The 19,286-nt window shown below is 33.3% G+C and overlaps 1 protein-coding gene across 6 annotated transcripts; it reads left to right on the top strand.

Moving 5' to 3' along the window:
- Positions 1-1,281: 1,281 nt before the first annotated feature.
- On the top strand, positions 1,282-18,491 carry Cadps (calcium-dependent secretion activator 1). 6 transcript variants are annotated; one of them, XM_085661070.1, is made up of 16 exons: positions 1,282-1,300; positions 2,580-2,752; positions 8,795-9,381; positions 9,695-9,862; positions 10,767-11,258; positions 11,527-11,933; positions 12,058-12,522; positions 13,311-13,670; positions 14,146-14,385; positions 14,489-14,791; positions 15,181-15,347; positions 15,427-15,878; positions 16,003-16,161; positions 16,310-16,426; positions 16,511-16,749; positions 17,112-18,491. In XM_085661070.1, the coding sequence occupies exons 3-16, from the start codon at positions 8,959-8,961 to the stop codon at positions 17,317-17,319; spliced, it is 4,200 nt and encodes a 1,399-aa protein (XP_085517196.1). In that variant the 5' UTR covers positions 1,282-1,300; positions 2,580-2,752; positions 8,795-8,958; the 3' UTR covers positions 17,320-18,491. The 6 variants fall into 6 exon arrangements, with proteins under 6 accessions (XP_085517196.1, XP_085517195.1, XP_085517194.1 ...); XM_085661069.1 differs by lacking the exon at positions 1,282-1,300 and adding an exon at positions 1,715-1,795; XM_085661068.1 differs by lacking the exon at positions 1,282-1,300 and adding an exon at positions 2,352-2,413.
- The last annotated feature ends 795 nt before the right edge of the window (positions 18,492-19,286 follow it).

The raw sequence follows: 19,286 nt of genomic DNA on the forward strand, positions 1-19,286 counted from the left end.
TTTTGCGATCGTGTATCTATCATCATGATTGATCTATTAATCTCTATAAATCGAGTCATTTGATATCTGCATATATATATATATATATATATGCGTATGTATATATACATATATCTGAAAGATCATTCTCATTCTTATGACAATAATAAATCCTTAAAGATCACATTTCAAGCGAAATATACTCAAAGCAATTTTATTTCATAAAAATAAGATAAATATTTTAGATAGATATTAAATAGGTGTTCAAAGAAATTTGTCTATTAAAAGAAAAAAGAAAAAAAAACGTCAAAAGAATGAACTTGATTCTCAATAAGCGACACATTTCTTGGCAAATACCAACGATAACGAGCGTTAAATGATGCTGTTAGGGATCGTGGTCTGACCATAAACGGTCATTACTACTTTTAATCGTATTTTCTAATCGATTTGTCATTCCATAGGCGTCATGGGATGATCGTATGAAAGAACGAGTCACTTATTTGGGCAACGAAGGAGAGAAGGAATGAGGAACGATGAGCTTACAAGCCAATCCTATAGACATCCCTGTCCTTCATCTTCTTTTATGTAAAATCAATATTCTCCGAAGTTCCTTTAACATCAATGTACGTAAGTACTTGATGCTCCGAATCAGAAAAGAAAAAGAACGATCGATAAACATTGTCTCATGAGTATTGTAACGTAACACATCAACCGTTACTAATCCAGATTAAAAACGGTTAGCTCGGATTAAAGACTTTTTTGTTTCTTTTTCGTTTTTCTTTTTTTCGAGTTAGAGACTAACTCAAAGGTAACGTCGAATTTGTAGATATTGATTTAAAATAAATTATCATGTTTCTAAATTCTATGAATTTGTAAATTGATCCGACAACGTATGAAAAAGATTTACAATCGTGAAAGGATTTAATAAGATCGACGAATCGACAATGAGCTTATTTCGAAAGTATCGTCACGTAAGCATGTTAAATTTTTTTTTTTCTCTTCCTATCTCGTTCTTGCCATCGTTCAACGACAAGCCTTTAAAGACGTACTTACGATGATCTTAGAAGTTTACCGCCGGCGAAAGTTCCACGTATACGCTCGACACGTACCTACTAGTCGCATGAAAATGACACTGTCAAGCCCAACGACTCGGAGATCCACTTGACCCAAAATGTCGGAAGAAGCAAAAGAAGAAGAAGAATCAGAAGAAAAAAAAACGAAAAGAAAAAGAAGTAGTAGAAGAAGAAGAAATAGAAGAAGAAAAAGAAGAAGAAGAAAAAGAAAAAGGAGGAGAAGGAGTTTGGCCTAAAGCAAAAGCACGGTTGGTTCTTTTACATCTGCTTTGGTATTCGCATACATGTCTATACGAAAGACTCAACCTACCAAAGGATGGGGAAAAAGGATTTAAGGGGGATGTATCCCTTACCCGGTAATCCTTAAATCCTTTAGCCTGACCCTGTCCTTCTCTGACTTTTTCTTTCTCAATTTCTATCTCCTTTCCATCTTCATTAATATTCTTTCTCTTTTTTCTCTCTCATTTTCTTCATGTTTTTCTTATCCCTTCCATTTCTTTTCTTTCTTCTCTCTCTCTCTCTCTCTCTCTCTCTATCTATCTCTCTCTTTCTTTTCCTCCCCCTCTTTTTTCTTTTTATCTTCTATATAATATTATACGTATATAAAGAACGATCTAAGAAAGTGTTAAGAGAAATCCTACGGATATCTGCGTACAGTTTGGAACGCTCAGCTGCTACAACGACTACCGCGCAGCCGATCGATGGCCCAGTAGCACTTGTGTCTCCCCACTTCTAACTTCGTCGTGCGTTTCTACGTCCTTCCCTTCACTCTTTGTCTACCTTCCGTGTTCACCATTTCTCTCTCTCTCTCTCTCTCTCTCTCTCTCTCTCTCTCTCTCTCTCTCTAATATCATGCTTTTCATCAAACCTCTCTATCTTTACCGGCACTTGCAGCCCCCGAACCGCGCAAGTACTGCTTCCATTCGAAGCATACTTGCATCACGTCACGACGTTCGTCCCTCATCGTCGGACTGATCTAATTACCAAAGAGAAAGCGTACCTTTTAGGAAGCTTAATTGCGTAAAAAGAATTTAATAATATAACCGCCTTCTCTTCCTCTTTGCTATAAATGTGTCAAATTTCATCCACTGATACTAAGATATACTTGTGTGTGTGTATATATATATATATATATATATATATATATGTATGTATGTAGATACACTGATGCAAAAATAGATACGTAAAGGGTGGAAAAGCAAGTACATACACTTATATATTGCATCCACCGTTTCGTGGCTCCCTCTCTATCGTTCCCGCTGCCAATACAGTGCTCTTCGTCTCTCTCACTTTTCGGCACGTCAGTCGACGAACGGAGCCAGTCCAACGCGCCACCCTGCGGATCACCGCAAGGATCCGTCGTCCGTTTTATTCGCTTTTACAACCCTCGTACATATTCTCTCCCTCTCTCTCTCTTTCTTTCTCTTTCTCTTTCTCTCTCTCTCTGTCTGTCTGTCTCTGTCTTAACTATCAGTTTGATTGACAAGTTTGATTCTTATCTAATTATCCTTCTCTTCGTCTCTCCAGAAGGAAACATCATCGACTACTAGAGTCTATTTCTAACTACATTGAAGCTTTTACTGAAGATACACATTATCATCTAATCAAGACTTAATCAAGAACGCGTGTACGTGTTTCAAGACATCATAATGGCTGTACGATTGTCTTCTATGTCGTGACCACGCTACATCTGATACGAGGTTAGTCTCTGTGTGTGCGTGTGTTAATGTGCGTGTACTTAAAGATCAAGATACGACTTATACTCCTCAAGCTATTATCAACATTGTCCTGTTCTTTCTTTAACTTTGGACACACCCAGCTACACAGTAACGTACTTCTAGCGGCTGTGAAACAGCCGATATGCCTACCTGGCTACTAGTAATGGCGAAGCCTCCAACTCGTGTTCAAGCTAGATCAATAACACACTGCTGAGGAGTCGAACCAGCCTCGACACGAAGAAACACGCTCGTTGTTTCCTCTGTCAATCTTTTTCGATCTATGTATATAACTTTTTTAGTATACTACTTTATTTTCTTAGAAGGAGTCATGATTAATTCATAACTATGGAAGATATAATCCAAGAACCAAGAACGTTCTGAGTTCTTTGATGTTGGTGTGTTATCACTTATAGAGAAAAACAGGTGTTTTTATTCATGATACTCAACAACTTTTAAACTTTTTAAATATTATTTGCTGATCCTTGATGTTAATTCGCCGAGATAACTTTTTTTCTCTCTCTCTCTTCCCCTATTCCCTTCAAGGGATTAATTTTAAACTAATACTAAAAAAATAAAAATCTTAGAACATACTATGCGTGTATAGTTTTTAGAACAATCTTAGAACAACTCTGACTTCTATGATTGTCATCAAGCTGGAATAATAAATACGAAGGATTCTACTCGTTTTTAATGAACCTACTTACCCTTCAAGGAATTTACTCGAGGATCTATTTTTCTTCATTTCTTTCTTATGCTCTTTCTCTATAGTTTTTTCTATTTTTTTTAACGGATTAAAATGTTTATATACATATGGTAGCGTTCATAGTCTATAGAAAGAGCGAGCTTTGGGAATAAAAAAAAGAGAAAAAGTGAGAGAGAGAGAGAGAGAGAGAGAGAAATACTCTGAATGTGGAAGCTCTGCTCTGTAAAAGTAGAGCTCAAAATTACGGAAATGAGGACACGTTTCCCAAAGCGCTGATGATGGATTACTCTTTCTCTCTCTTTCTTTCTTTTTTTTTTTACTTTATTATATATTCGACGACTTTCATGAAATTTCTCGTGAAATTTTTTTGTTTACTTCTTTATTCTTCTTTTTTTTTTTATCATTGATTACAAACGAACTGAGAAAAATTTGCAAGATACAATATCGTTCCGAGCAATCTAGAGCTTCGTTTGAACTGGTTCTGTTATCCGTCCAGCTGAATGGAACACTAGCGGTCGGTGGCTTCGTCATTCATGTTACAACAGGAAAAGCTTTATCGTGTTTGTGGTAGAGATATATGTACTTCAACATTGTTAGATTAAATATTATTTTTCTTTTTTTCTTTTTTTAAGATCTTTTAAATGCCAACGTTTAAACAAGAACGTCGATAATCTGGATTACGTTGTTTGTCCAGTTAAATAGGCCGCTGCCAATCGATATTATTTGTTATCTCTTCTGAACTCTTTTTTGCGACACAGAGAGGAAGAGAGAGAGAGAGAGAGAGAGAGAGAGAGAAATGAAAATTTCATTGAAAAATAAATCTTTTTTATAAAAACGTTATTGTCTCATACGATATAATCGTATAAATAATTGCTCGAACGACCTCAAAGTTCATTTTTCTCACGTCGATTAGCCTCCTTTAGTGTCTGACGTTTGAGTTAATGCAGTTCCAACAAAAACTTCTTCTTTTTCTATTTTTCTTCTCTTACTTTTTCTTCTCTTTCTTTTTCTTCTTTGAAATCTCCAACCACAGACAGCAATCATTAATATTAAACAGGTTTGTAATGCGGTACGTAGAAAGAAGCTTCTAACAAAAGTTAGAAGAGATATAATGGAAAGAATTAAAGCGTAGTTTATACTACTCTTTATTGTTAACTCATACCTGAAAATTTTTATTAACGTGGTTTGTATTGAATAAAAATAATATAAAAATTCAGAAATGATTGATAATAATTATATATATATATAAAAAAAAAATATATATATATATATATATAGATGAAAGATAATATAATAATGATAATTATTAAAAAGATATTAAAAGGAATATAGATAAATATACATGTTTGGAATAGAAAATCGTACAATATTAATTTGTTAAATAATTTATAAAATTAACGTGACACTTTTCATTCCGTTAATAGATTAAAACAAATAGAAATATAATATTAAATGTTATTCATAATTAATAAAAATTATTAATTAACAAATGAACAAAAAACAAGATGACAAAATAAATATTATCAACTTGGAATTATTACTTAAGACTTATTTAATTCACTATTGTATTTAAATCAAAATCAAGTCGTCTAGACGGTTTTCGCGTGTCGAGAGCCCTATGAAAAATTCATAAAGATTAATTGGGCCGGGCTTAAATACGACTAAGATTTTATCAGACTCGTCCTGAGCAAGTCCTTTGAAATTTAACAAACTTTTAAAATTTCACTCGAATAAATTTGTTATTATAAAAATCATATATATCAATACATATCTTTTCTTTTTAATTGATTCACGTTATTGTACAATTTTTCTCATTTTGATTTGTTCATTAATTTGGATATTAATATAAATTTCAAAAATTATTAAATATTTCTTTGCGCATTAGTAATGACTTTTTACAAATGTTATATTAATTTCTTTGTTTCAATCTTTATACCTCTTCTCATGTTTTTACGCACATTTACGTAGGAAGATAAGCTCGTTCTACTATGACCTTTATGAGTCTTCCTACATCGTTCATTGATTAGGTAACGTAAAGTGCGTACACTTACACCCACACAAACTACACACACACACAAATATTTGTACCATGTTAGTAAGAGAGATTGCAAGATAGTAAATGTATGAATAGATTCCTTTGAAAACTATATTGTTCCATTTTTAGTGATTAGATGTATTTATCAATTTGTCTATGATGAATTCTGCGAATTCAGGGATTTCCAAATCCTTATTTTTGTTGATTCGGAATTTTTCATTTTCGTACCTCTACATTGTGTAAGAAAAAGATAAAGCTCTGCGCGCACGTGTGTATATATATACATGTGTATGGTCTACATAGTATATATATATATATATATTCTATGCAGATGACAAATCTTTTTCTCTTACAGTTGGATGCACTCTTGCATTCACACACACACATACATACATACGAGCACAAAAGTTTTGCATTCACAAGAACATGTATTTTTCACATTTACGAGATCGTCCATGGAGAGTAGAAGTAAGAGAGAAAGAGAGATACATTCACTCAATGGAAAATAATTTTCCTTGAATTTTTCACGAAAAAATTTCAATCTCATATACCATTGAAAGAACTTTTTATTTATTATCAAGCTTCCTATTTTTTTTTTTTTTTTTATTGCTGTCCTCTTTTTTCTTTCATTATTCATTGAATTATTATATAAAAATATGAAGATACGTAATCATATAATCACGATTGTTTCTCGAACGAATCGTATCAGATAAATTCTTGTTTATTTAATTGTCGAATATGTTTGTATATTGCGTAATAAATAAATCGACAAATTTGATTATACTAATCGTTGTGCACTTTAAATCTATTATTCATCGATTTAACGAGACTTATGTGAGAGATTTGTATTATTTAAAGAATTAAAATAAAAAAGAAAAACGTTAATAAAGATTATAAAAGCGTCATCGATGAATCGTTTGTTTAACGAATGGATTATCTTCGTTTCAATCTATAAGGATTATATCTATATAACAAAAAAAAAAAAAGTATAAAAATTTGTCAATATAACATGAAAGAGTATTTCGTTCATTTGGTTCGACGTTAATTAAAAGTAACGCTTAACATATGATTCAAATACGAAGTCAAATTTTCATTTACTTTAACATAATATTTATATGTGTATATACTCACAAAACTATGTAGGAATTATGCGCGCAAGTTCATAGAATATTTCAATTAAGTTTTGCGTCGTATTTTCCGTAAATCAATGTTCCAGCAAACACCGTTCACGTGCATTTCTTTTGTATTTTTTGACATTTGATAAATTATCCGTCATGCTCGTTATACGTAACATATGTAACATTTTCTTTTTTTTTTTTTTTTTCTATATATAACACATCAAACATCAAACAGATTTTGCATATATTTGATTAAGCCAATATTGGAATAATTTTTCTGAACGATAGAATACACGGTATATTTTTGGAAAAATTATCTATTTATATATATATATATTTTATATTAGAATTTTTTTTATTACGAATCATGGTCGTAGTATTATATATAAATAGTTATTATGTGGAAAAATTTTAAATAATAATATTTAATCGTGCGTTATATAATGTTCATAGTCTGATCTGATCGAATAAAGACGAAGACAAATTTCGATCAAAGCTCTGTACATTGGAAGTAAAAGGCAACTTTACTCTGTATGTGCCGGTCTTGCATTAATAATGCACTAAAACGATTACTTTGAGGGTTCTCTCTCTCTCTCTGTCTCTCTCTCTCTCTTTCTCTCTCTTAGGGAACATAGAGTGTAAATAATGTTCAAATTTTCGAGACGTGTACTATGATAAAGGATGTGTGCCTGAAAGTATGTCTTTGAATTTAATTAGATCGACCGTTCTTCCCTTTTCTGAATGATGTTATCTAACTTATGTACAATCCATATATATATATATATATATATATATATATATATATATATATGTCTATATATTATTGTATGTATGTCTATAACATTATCATAGTTGTTTTAATTTAATGAATTGAACCCTATCTTGCTATATATCAATTTACTTTCCTTTAACGATTTCATTCAATCAATGGATTAATCAATGAAATTATTTTAATTCGATAATATCATAATTGATGATGTCTATAGTTTTAATATTTTTCTTTTTAGTATTTTTTTCAAAGATCGTATATAAATATATGCTGATTGTATATTAGATTATATTTGATATATTATATATCTGAATATTTGATACATGAATAATTAAAATTTTGCAAATTTTAGAAATTAATTTATACGAATGAATATGATGATACATATCATATTCGAATAGAAAAGAGTAATCGTATTTTTTCTTTCTTTTTCTATTTTTTTTTTTTTCTAATGCTTACGTGACAAATGATGAGTAATACATAATAGCTTGAACCTTTATACACATATATATATATAAATACACATAGACATGTATTCGTCTATGTATATTCACTTTTCGTGCTTGGAATGACAATCGGTATCAACGTTGCGGCGGAAACATTTGCATTTCTGGGTTAGATATTAACACGCCCGTATGCGCGTTCATCGTTTTGTAGTCTTGTTGTGGTATTCACACGAGCTCATTTCTATAGTACTAATGCTATACCAAATGCTTATCAGACACATTTAACAAACGTGCCATCGTTGTTGAAATGATTTCATTTTAGAAAATCACCAAGAAATTTCATATTAATTCATACATGTATCAGTTCCCTTTTTCGTTTTTTTTTAATTATTTTTTATTTATTTATTTTTTATTTTCTCTCTCTCTCTCTCTCTCTCTCTTTTTTTTTTTTTCTTTTGAAAGAAGAAATCTTTTCTTCGGCATGTCTGACTTATTATCGATATTTCCACTTACTTCGTATCACTGTGCAATCTGAAAAAGCTTTCCAAGAGAGTGAAATATTACAGTCGAGATGTGTATATATATATATATATGCGTCGTTCAAAAGCTGTTCAGTTCCCCTTGAAACCTTAAAGCTTTTCAAAAGAGTGGGATGGTCGTGTACGATGATGATGGAGGACGTGTTCTTTTGAGTAGTAAAAGACGAATATATAGCGAGACGATTCTAAGCTTGTTCCTATGAAATAAACAACGTGAATTTGTTAACATTCCTTTGCCCTCTTTTACAAATTCACGAGACAAGAGAATTATTAAAAGAAAACTGAATTAAATTGTATAACTTGATAAAGTGCGATAATTGTTTAATTTTTTAACAAATGAATCGTATCTAATTGAAGCACGAAGGAAGAATATTGAACAATTTGACGATATAAAAATATTAATATGATTTGTAGAAAGAAGAAGAAATAAGGTGAAAGAAAGAGGAATTTAGGATAATTTCGTTCAGCAAGACGGATCCGTGATCAAGTGAAGCGGCTGGACCTCCTCCATATTGGGAGGTCGAGGACCGCTCGGTGAAGCGTTTGGGCCTTGGGAGAAGGCCTAACATATATAAAAGATGATAGATCCAAGTTCATCGGAGGAGGAGAGTGAAGAGGACCAGAGTACTCACCATGGAGGTGGCGGCGGTGGCCGTGGAGGTAGCGGAAGCTCCCACGGTTCCCACCACCATCCTGCTGGTGGTCCTGGAAGTGGTACAGTTTCTGGGAGCGTTGGTTCGCTCGCATCGGGCATCACCGCGTCTCCTGGTGGCTCGAACCACGTCGGTCCAGCCGGTGGTATTGGGACTCATGGCTCAGCTCGTACTACCGGCACGCTCTCACAAGATTCTGGCTCCGCTCTCGACGTACCAAGTATTACAAGTGCAAGAAATTCTTTGTCACCGTCTATGAGCGCAGCTCAAGATGCTGCAAATTATTCTCAAAGACCAACCAGTCCTTCACCGTCTGTTGCCAGTGAAAAAACTGAAGTGGATTTGCAGGTATCTGTCTTATCATTGACTTTGATCAACCACCAGACGAAGCTATATGCTTATTTTATTTTATTTTTTCTTATGTTTCATTTAATCTAAGAAATATCTACAGTTGTAATCCTTGATTGTTTCTAACATAAATATGCAAGTATATTATTATTGACTTTGAATACTTGCCAATAACTTAGTTTTTATTTATTTTTCTTTTTCTTTTTTCTTTTTTATTTTCTCTCCATGTTTCATTCGAACAATTGCAAGTTGTTACGTTTTAATCATTCGTAATAATTTTATATTATTTGAATAAATTTGATCGGTCTTTTAGGATAAACAAGAAAGAGAAGAAGAAGAACGAAAGACCAGGATACAACTGTACGTTTTTATTTCACGATGTATTGCTTACCCATTCAACGCGAAACAACCGATGGATATGACACGTAGGCAAATGAAAGTAACGAAGCAACAACTCGAAACAATCTGCTCTCGCTTTCAGGTAAATCGGGTATCTCTTGTCAATTGATCTGAAACACGAATACGTTTTTAGTTAAATGAAATGTTTGTATGTATGTATGTATGTATGTATGTATGTGTATATATATATATATATATATATATATATATATATATATATGTTATTGAAATCAACAAAATAATTGTAAAGTTAAAAAACAATTTTACAATTTTAATGTCGTAGTGTTAGATACGTATGTATATTTATATAATTAACAGGTGTTAAATTTATAATATCGAGATGTGGTAGAAACCTTTTAAAGGAGACGGTAATTTCAAGAAGCCTTACACGCGGAGTCTTACAGTTGATTCGTGTATAACCTTCACCTTCGTTATACACTCTCTGATAAATCGATGTGATACTCTGCTTTAAATTATCTACGGTCGCGCCGATGGTCGTCAATAATTGCTCTGATGAGGCCCTAATCATATTAGTTCCTATTTGCTCGAATATACATATGTATATAATTCGTTATTATCGACAATAAATTTTCATGTCATCACGGGGAACGGATTTCCGCATATAGACGATGTCATTTTATTATATTGACATTGGAGCTAGAAAATTCAATTAAACAAAATGAGGTCTCCGTGTTTAGCACGTTTTTCCAATTGGTAAGATAATTTAGTAAAAATTTTTCTCAAGAGTAATACTTTAGTAATTTTAATGATGTATGGAGAACGTTATTATTCAAGGGAGAACATTATTATTCAAAGGAGAACTTAACTGAGGGACTAGGTTAATAGGTTAACGAGATCCTTCTAATTAAATTTGGTTAATGAAACAAACTAGAGACAACAAAAAAAAAAAAAAAGAAAAATAAAAATAAAGAAATGAAAAAAGAATATGGCCTTTAAAAAATCTTATTAAACGTTTTGATTTTCAGGGATTCTTGAAAGGTGAAACGCAGATAATGGCCGACGAGGCTTTCCGCAATGCTATACAGAATTACTTCGACGTATTTCTAAAATCAGACAGAGTAGTTCGAATGGTACAAAGTGGTGCTTGTTCCCAACTCGACTTCCGTGAGGTATTTAAGAAGAACATTGAAAAACGTGTTCGAAGCCTCCCGGAAATCGATGGGCTGAGCAAAGAGACTGTGCTTACGTCCTGGTTGGCCAAATTCGATTGTATTATCAAGGGGACAGGTGATGAAGACACAAAAAGGCCTTCCAGGATGCAACAGCAGTCTTTGAACTCGGAATTGATATTGTCGAAGGAGCAGTTGTACGACATGTTTCAGCAAATCCTTGGAATTAAGAAGTTTGAACATCAGCTTCTGTTCAACGCCCTCCTGTTGGACTCAGCCGATGAACAGGCTGCCGCCATCAGGAGGGAGCTGGACGGTCGCATACAAAAAGTCAACGAAATGGAGAAGGTATTTTATTTCTTTTATTTTATTTTCGCTTTTATGTCGTCCATTTAATCCTATTAAAAGGCTTGCATTGGGACACAAGTTTTTCTATTTCTTTTTCTTTCTCTTACTCTTTTACTATCTCTTTCTTTCTCTCTTTGTCTCTCTCTCTCTCTCTCTCTCTCTCTCTGTCTATCTCTCTTTCTTTTTCTCTTTGTCTCTTTTTATATTTCCTTTGTCTATATTCCTCTTCTGTAAGTCTGAAGAACATCTAGCAATCCTTCTCCTATAGAACCGCAAGCTCATGCCGAGGTTCCTCCTGAAAGAGATGGAGTCGCTCTACATCGAGGAACTCAAGTCGTCTATCAACCTGCTAATGGCTAATTTGGAGTCGTTACCGGTCTCCAAGGGTTCGATAGACAGCAAATACGGGCTGCAGAAGCTGAAGCGCTACAACTATCGTGGTGAGCGCTCCCGCTGCCGCGGTCAGGGTTCCCTCGCTAAACTGGAGGGCGACTCCGCTGATTCCGATCCCCAGCTGTCAAAAATAGACGTCGGCCTGACTTTCCAATTGGAAGTAGTTGTTATGGAGGTCAAAGGCCTAAAGAGTCTAGCACCCAATAAAATAGTTTATTGCACTATGCAAGTGGAGGGTAGCGAGAAGTTACAGACTGATCAAGCTGAAGCGTCTAAACCAATGTGAGTAAATGTTATTATTGAAATTATTTTAAGAAGGACGTGAAAATGGATGAACAAAAAAAAAGGATTCTGACATCTTTTTTTTTATTCCTTTTTTTTTTTTCTTTTCTTTTAATGTTGTTAGGTGGGATACTCAAGGCGATTTTACCACGATGCATCCTCTCCCCGTAGTGAAAGTTAGACTTTACACCGAAAATCCAGCTGTATTGGCTTTGGAGGATAAGGAATTGGGAAAGGTTGTATTAAGGCCAACTCCACTTTCGTGCAAGGTACCAGAATGGCATCGAATGAGGGTACCAAAGAATAATCCCGATCAAGATCTCCGTATGAAGATAGCTTGTCGAATGGATAAGCCATTGAACATGAAACACTGTGGTTATCTTTACGCTCAGGGCAAGTCTGTATGGAAAAAATGGAAGAAGCGATATTTTGTGTTGGTCCAAGTCTCGCAGTACACATTTGCGATGTGCTCGTATAAAGAAAAGAAAAGCGAGCCGTCGGAAATGATGCAGCTCGATGGCTATACCGTGGACTATATCGAAGCTATTTCCGCTAATCTCATGGTCGGCATGGACTTAGAAGGCGGAAGGTAAATTTCCGAAAAAAAAAAAAAAAGAAAAAAAAGAAAAAAAACTTAAAAGGAGATACCTAACGCCGTAGTGGCATGCTGTTAGTATAATTTATGTAGTTTCTCAATGATCAACGGCAATCAGTGATGCATAAACATATTAAGAGCACTTTGTTGATATTTTCACAGTTAGAATACTATCTGTACATCCTTTTATTAGGCATGATCACAATGACTCTTTACAACTGTAGTAAAAAATTTGCTGTTTCTTCTTTTCTTTTTTCTTTTTCTTTATTTTCTACAATTAATAAAATTGTAGAAAAAGTAAAGGCAAAGAATTTTGTCAACGCTTTTAGATCGACTCGAGTTTCAAAAGCCATGACTCGCTCGTCGAACTGTTTGGGATTCGAATGTAATTCAAATTATTGGATTTTCCATAGATTATCCAAATATTTTAGAATTCTCCGAATTCCATAAGAGATTCGGCTAATTTAAGACTCGATTCGACCTAGAAGTTGTGCTTCGTAGTAGATCCGATAGTTTAATGTATATATATATATATATATATATATATATATATATATATATATATATATATATATATATATATATATATACATATATAGATGGGTGTATAGATAGAACGAACACACGAACAAGTGCACAGATTGATTATGATAAATAAGACGTTTCTTTTAAGATTTCATTGAAAGCAATGCAATTTCAGAAATGGAGTGCTGTGGATAGGTTGATGCTAGTCCTTTAAAAAAAATAAAAAACTCTGGTCATGCGTTACATGTACTCGACAGGTTCTTTTTCAACGCGGTACGTGAAGGTGACAATATAGTCTATGCCTCGGATGACGAAAACGAATGCCATTTATGGGTAATGGCTATGTACAGAGCGACAGGACAGTCACATAAGCCAACACCACCGGTATCCGTGGCAGACAAGAATTCAACGATTAGCAAGATTCAAGGAGATGCTGACAGAGCTAAGAAACACGGAATGGAAGACTACATTAGTGCAGATCCATGTAAATTCGATCATCATGCACTTTTCAAATTTCTACAGAATTTAATCCTGGACTACAGACTGAACGATCCTTATTGCTCCTTGGGTTGGTTCTCTCCTGGTCAAGTTTTTGTGCTCGATGAGTATTGCGCTAGGTAATGTTATAAACATCATAAAACACTACTCTGTAAAAGAGAATTAGTGATTATTTCATTATGATTAGAAGATGTGTTATAGCGTAATTATGCGCAAAAATTAATTATTTATCCCATTAATGTGATGCCTTAAAGTATGCAACTCTCCAGATACTGCAGATAATGTTGTTTGCAAGTGCCATCTATTAATAAAAAAACAAACTTTTTTTACCCCTCGATATATGCAACACCGTCATATCTATATGACGAACATGGTTGTCTGCTATAAGGGATAAAAGAAGTTAGTGATAGATGGCGCTGGTAAGCAACATTATAGCTTTCGAGTATTGCATATCTCCAGGCGTAATGATTATATATATTTGTATGTTATATATAAATAATATTTTGAAACGAAATAATAATATAACGGAATTATATCTAAAAAATTATGATTAGTGAAAAATCGTTAGATTACCGTATTCATTAATTGTTATAGATATGGTGTACGTGGTTGCTTCCGTCATCTTTGCTACCTACACGATCTTCTAGACAGAGTTGATCGTGGACTTATGATAGATCCAACGTTGCTACACTTCAGCTTCGCTTTTTGTGCTACTCACGTTTATGGTAACACCACGGATGGTGTTGGTTCGATTACTCACGAGGAGAAAGATAAATTTCAGGAGGTCAAAGAGAGACTTAGGAAAATCCTTGAAAAACAAATTACAAATTTCAGGTAATAATAATAATTTGGAGGTATCTTTGAAAATATTTTACCCACATAATATATTTAAAAATAAATAAAATGAATAAACAAATAAATTGTATGAATCGTGCAGATATAGCTTTCCATTTGGACGACCAGAAGGTGCTCTGAAGTCTACTCTATCTCTTTTGGAACGTGTCTTAATGAAGGATAGCGTAACACCAGTTCCCCAAGAAGAAGTTAAGGGCTTGATCAAATCATGTTTAGAAACGGCAGCTCTTGTTAATTATACAAAGCTATCGGCGGAGGCTAAAATCGAAGACGATTTCAGTGGCGAGGTTTGCGTGCCTCCTAGCAAAAAGTTGGAGGATTTGATACATCTTGCTGAATTGTGCGTCGATCTCCTCCAACAAAATGAAGAGCATTATTCGGAGGTATTAGTTGGGTTTCTAGAACTGAGTGTCCATTTTCGGAGTTCTCGAGAGAGAGGGTAGCATGCTTCAAATACGGATTTGGTAAGGGTCCGCAGCCTCCTCAGAAGACAAAACGCGTTGATCATTTTTTCATTATCATAATCGCGAGGAATTTTTAACTGAAGTAAAATAATAATTATTGTTTATTTTATGTTCCTTTTTTTCATAAGAATAAAATTCATTCACAACACTCGATATATTCTCACGACGTACACATAAAGTAGAAGTAGTGTCTTCTGGGTCCTCGAGGACTCTGTGCTCAGGGTAGCGATCCCACTGCTCTGAGCTAAAAGAAAAGTGCCCACCGTATATGTGTGACGTCCAATATTTTCACGATCTGCTCCTACTATACTGTACCGCAGGCGTTCGCCTGGTTTAGCGATCTCATGGTGGAGCACGCCGAGATCTTTTGGTCGCTTTTTGCTGTCGACATGGATAAGGTCTTGGCTGAGCAACCACCTGATACCTGGGACAGTTTCCCACTGTTCCAGATTTTGAATGATTACCTTAGAACAGACGGTGAGTTAAACTGAAATACAATTGAATATTATATAATTATAAATCTTATTATTTGATTTGTTTAAAAAAAAATTTTCAGACAACTTGAAAAATGGAAGGTTTCATCAACATTTGCGTGACACATTTGCTCCTTTGGTTGTACGATACGTTGATTTAATGGAAACATCAATCGCCCAATCCATTCATAAAGGATTCGAAAAAGAACGTTGGGAGATAAAAGGAAATGGTTGTGCAACCTCCGAAGATCTTTTCTGGAAACTCGATGCTTTGCAATCGTTTATCGGTGGCTTACATTGGCCAGATCAAGAATTTCGCCAACACTTAGAGCAACGATTGAAACTTATGGCCTGTGATATGATAGAATCGTGCATACAGAGGACAGACACGGCTTTTCAGCAATGGCTTAAAAAGGGTGTGACGTTTACATCGACCGATTATATAATACCATCGGAAATGTGTGCTATGGTGAATGTTATTTTGGATGCAAAGAATCAGAGTTTCAAACTTTGCACTGTCGATGGTGTCGACGTGGTATGCGATTGATTTATTTATAAATGTTTATCTAAAATTCTTTTATTAAATTCTCTATTATAAAATAATAATAATAATTATTATTATTATTATTATTATTATTTTCTCTGTTACTTTTTTCCAGCATCAATATCACTCAAAGATCGATGATCTGTTAGAAAAAACTTCGGCCGCAATGAATCAGGGAATGATTAATAAATTAGTTACAGTTTTGGAAACAACATTGTCCAAGTTATCTCGTTACGATGAAGGATCTCTTATCGGTTCTATCCTTAGCTTTACGGTACGTCGTTCATTGTTCTTTTGTCAATCAAATATTGCATTGATGTAGCATGAATTTTTCTTCTTTTCTTTTTTTTTTCTTATACGTAAAAAGCTTTAATGTAGATAGTTTCAAAAATGCCATAGATATTTTATGGGATATTTTGTAGAAGGTGTCGGGAAGCGGTAAGGAAATGGGTCAAGCTTACGTTAATTTCACACGGAATTGTATGGATCAGATTCGTAGCAAAGTACTCGACGAATTATGGATTTTGACTTTCTTCGAGGTAAATTATTAATTATAGATGGACATCAATGTCTCTAGATGTCTTACTTTTTTTATGATATACATCAATTCTTTTTTTTCTTAGCAATGGTACACCGCACAAATCCAAATGCTGTGCACGTGGCTATCCGAGAGACTCGATCATAGTTTACATCTTTATCAATGTACCTGTCTCGCTCACATCGTCAAGAAGATCTACTCGGACTTTGAGCTTCAAGGTGTGATGGAGGAAAAGCTCAACTCGAAGACATATCAGACTATATCCAAAAGGATGCAGACGGAAGAAGCAACTTGTGCCTTAACCATGAGCGCTCAGAACGAAGAGTATGTAATATTCAGTTAATGCATTTAAGCCGAATTATTATGAAAATGATCTATGTCATATTTCGTTTTTTTTTTTTCTTTTTTTTTTTTTATACAACGACGAGAGCAAAAGAAAAGAAAAAGTAAATACATATTCCAAATTTTACGAGAATTTTAAAAAACGCGAGGAGATATAAAAAGAAAAAATATGTCATTTAATATCTTCAATGATTTAGATCACGTTTCATAATCCATCGGCTGCTCACAAGCAATTTATCATTCATTCTTAATTTAATTGTTTTCCTCGAATTCTTTTTTATCAAAAAAAAAAAAAAAAAAAAAAAAAAAAAAAAAAAAAAAAAAAAAAAAATACATTCTCGCAGAGGACTTTCCGAGAATGGTAACGACGAAGACGTGGAAAGACCAAAGACAAAGGTGACGATCGTGGAAACGATGGGAGGAGAAGATGCGAATTACGTAGCGAATATTAGCAACGTAACTTCTAACGTTGTTGGCAAAGTTGGTAGTATGTTTGGCAAGGGTATCGGTGGTCTATCTGGCAAATTTGGTGGTGCCACCAGTTGGTTCTAGTTATCATTTTTAGTATTCTGCCAGTAAACTTTATATTTGTCTAGAGGAATGTTCCTTCGTTATAAGTAAATAAAATTACACAGACGGACTGACGGACGGACGGACGAACGGACGGACAAACAGAGAAAGAGAAAGATAGAGAGAAATAAAAAGAGAAAGAGAGAAAGAGAGAGAGAGAGAACTCAGGTGACAGGACTTCTAATACATAAATATAGTACAGTATTTTAAACTTATACAATGATTTAGAATTTCGTCCGTACAGCGAATTTTCCTGATTAAATGTTTTAATCGATCGGGAACTATTTCGATTTCTCGCAGTTTGATTATGAAATTCCACGTTTTTAACTTATAGCAATGTTACGATCGATTGAAGATCTTTTGAATAGAAGAAAGAATAGAAAGAATGAAAGAAAGAAAGAGAGAGAGAGAGAGAGAGAGAGAGAGAGAGAGAGAAATTGTTTTTAATATCTACACGTATATAAACACACTGAGATTTTCTCACGTGATTTATCCATTATTTTGGATATCGGTATAGAGAGAGAAAAAAAAAAAGATTGCATCTGTCCATTGAGAAATGAACTTCAGAGGATAAGTCACGAACGAGTATAATTATAAATACACATACCTTATGCAAAATATATACATATGTATATATAGCAGATGCATATATATACATATATGTGCACTCTGTAATTATGAAGTACTCAAATACATTTTCCCGAAAATGTACACCAAATGCGTCGTTAAATATTAACAGACATTGTGACAACATATATAAGTATACGTATACAAATTGGATTGGTCAAAAGTTTCTAGGTAATTTTAAAAATTCAATTTACATTCTTTTTCGAAATTCATTTAGCCTAATCTTTTCCTTTTTCTTTTCTTTTCTCTGTGTTTTTTTTTTTTTTTTTTTTATCAGATTGTAAAATTACAAACTTCTAGTAGTTCGTTTGAACGATCTGTAAGGAGAAAGAAATATAGGAAAAAATTAGACGTTGAAATGTCTCGAGAAAGAGTACATACGATTTGTTTGAAATCACTTGGAAACTTTTTGCCGAGCCTTTCAAATGAAAATAAAATTTTCAATGAGTCCGTGTAACTACAAGAAAATGTGCTATATACGTACATACGTACATACATACATACATACATACATACATATTATTATTATAATATAAAAAAAAAAAAAAGAAAAAAAGAAAAAAGAAAAAAGAAAGAGAGATAGGGAAAGTGTACGATGATGTTAAGAAAAAGAAAAAAAGAAGCAAAAAAAGGAAAAATTGAATCACGCAGAGAATTACAAGATATGATTTTTGAAGAAAAAATTTCTTCGGTCGATTGCAACGTAGCTTCTCGATAGAGAGAGAAAGAGAGAGAGAGAAAAAAAGAAGAAACAAAGAAAAATTGTCTCTAATATGCAAAAAAAAAAAAGAAGAAGCGTCGACTTTCTAATGCGGGAAGAATACTTTCATAGTTGTTAGGTTATACGATTTGCTGTTATCTGTTGGACGACCATTCTTATATTCCTCTATAACAATTATTAAATTAGAATTAAACTTCTTCAAATTTAAACATTTTCAATAGACGTTATTATTTAATCTTGTTTTAGCTAATCTTTGCTTTTGCAAATTATAATAATTAGTCCAGATTATAACACGATCATATTGTTTTCGATTAGAATGTAATAGAAACAAAACTTATCTGCATCGTCCTTTACTTCTTTACTCGAAACATAATACGTATAAATAGTAGAAAAAAAAATTGTAAATCTGTAAATTACATCAATTTTTCTACTTTGATTTATTTATTTATTTATTTATTTATTTATTTATTTATTTATTTATTTATTTATTTATTTATTTATTTATTTATTTATTTATTTTTCTTTTCTTTTCTACTATTTTTTTTCTTTTTTTTTTTTCTTCTTTTCTTTCTTTAATTTATTTTCGATAGTTCGCCGCGAA

This window comes from Vespa mandarinia, chromosome 13 (assembly GCF_050613455.1).
Source record: "Vespa mandarinia isolate Hongniang chromosome 13, ASM5061345v1, whole genome shotgun sequence".
NCBI classification, from domain to species: Eukaryota; Metazoa; Arthropoda; class Insecta; order Hymenoptera; family Vespidae; genus Vespa; species Vespa mandarinia.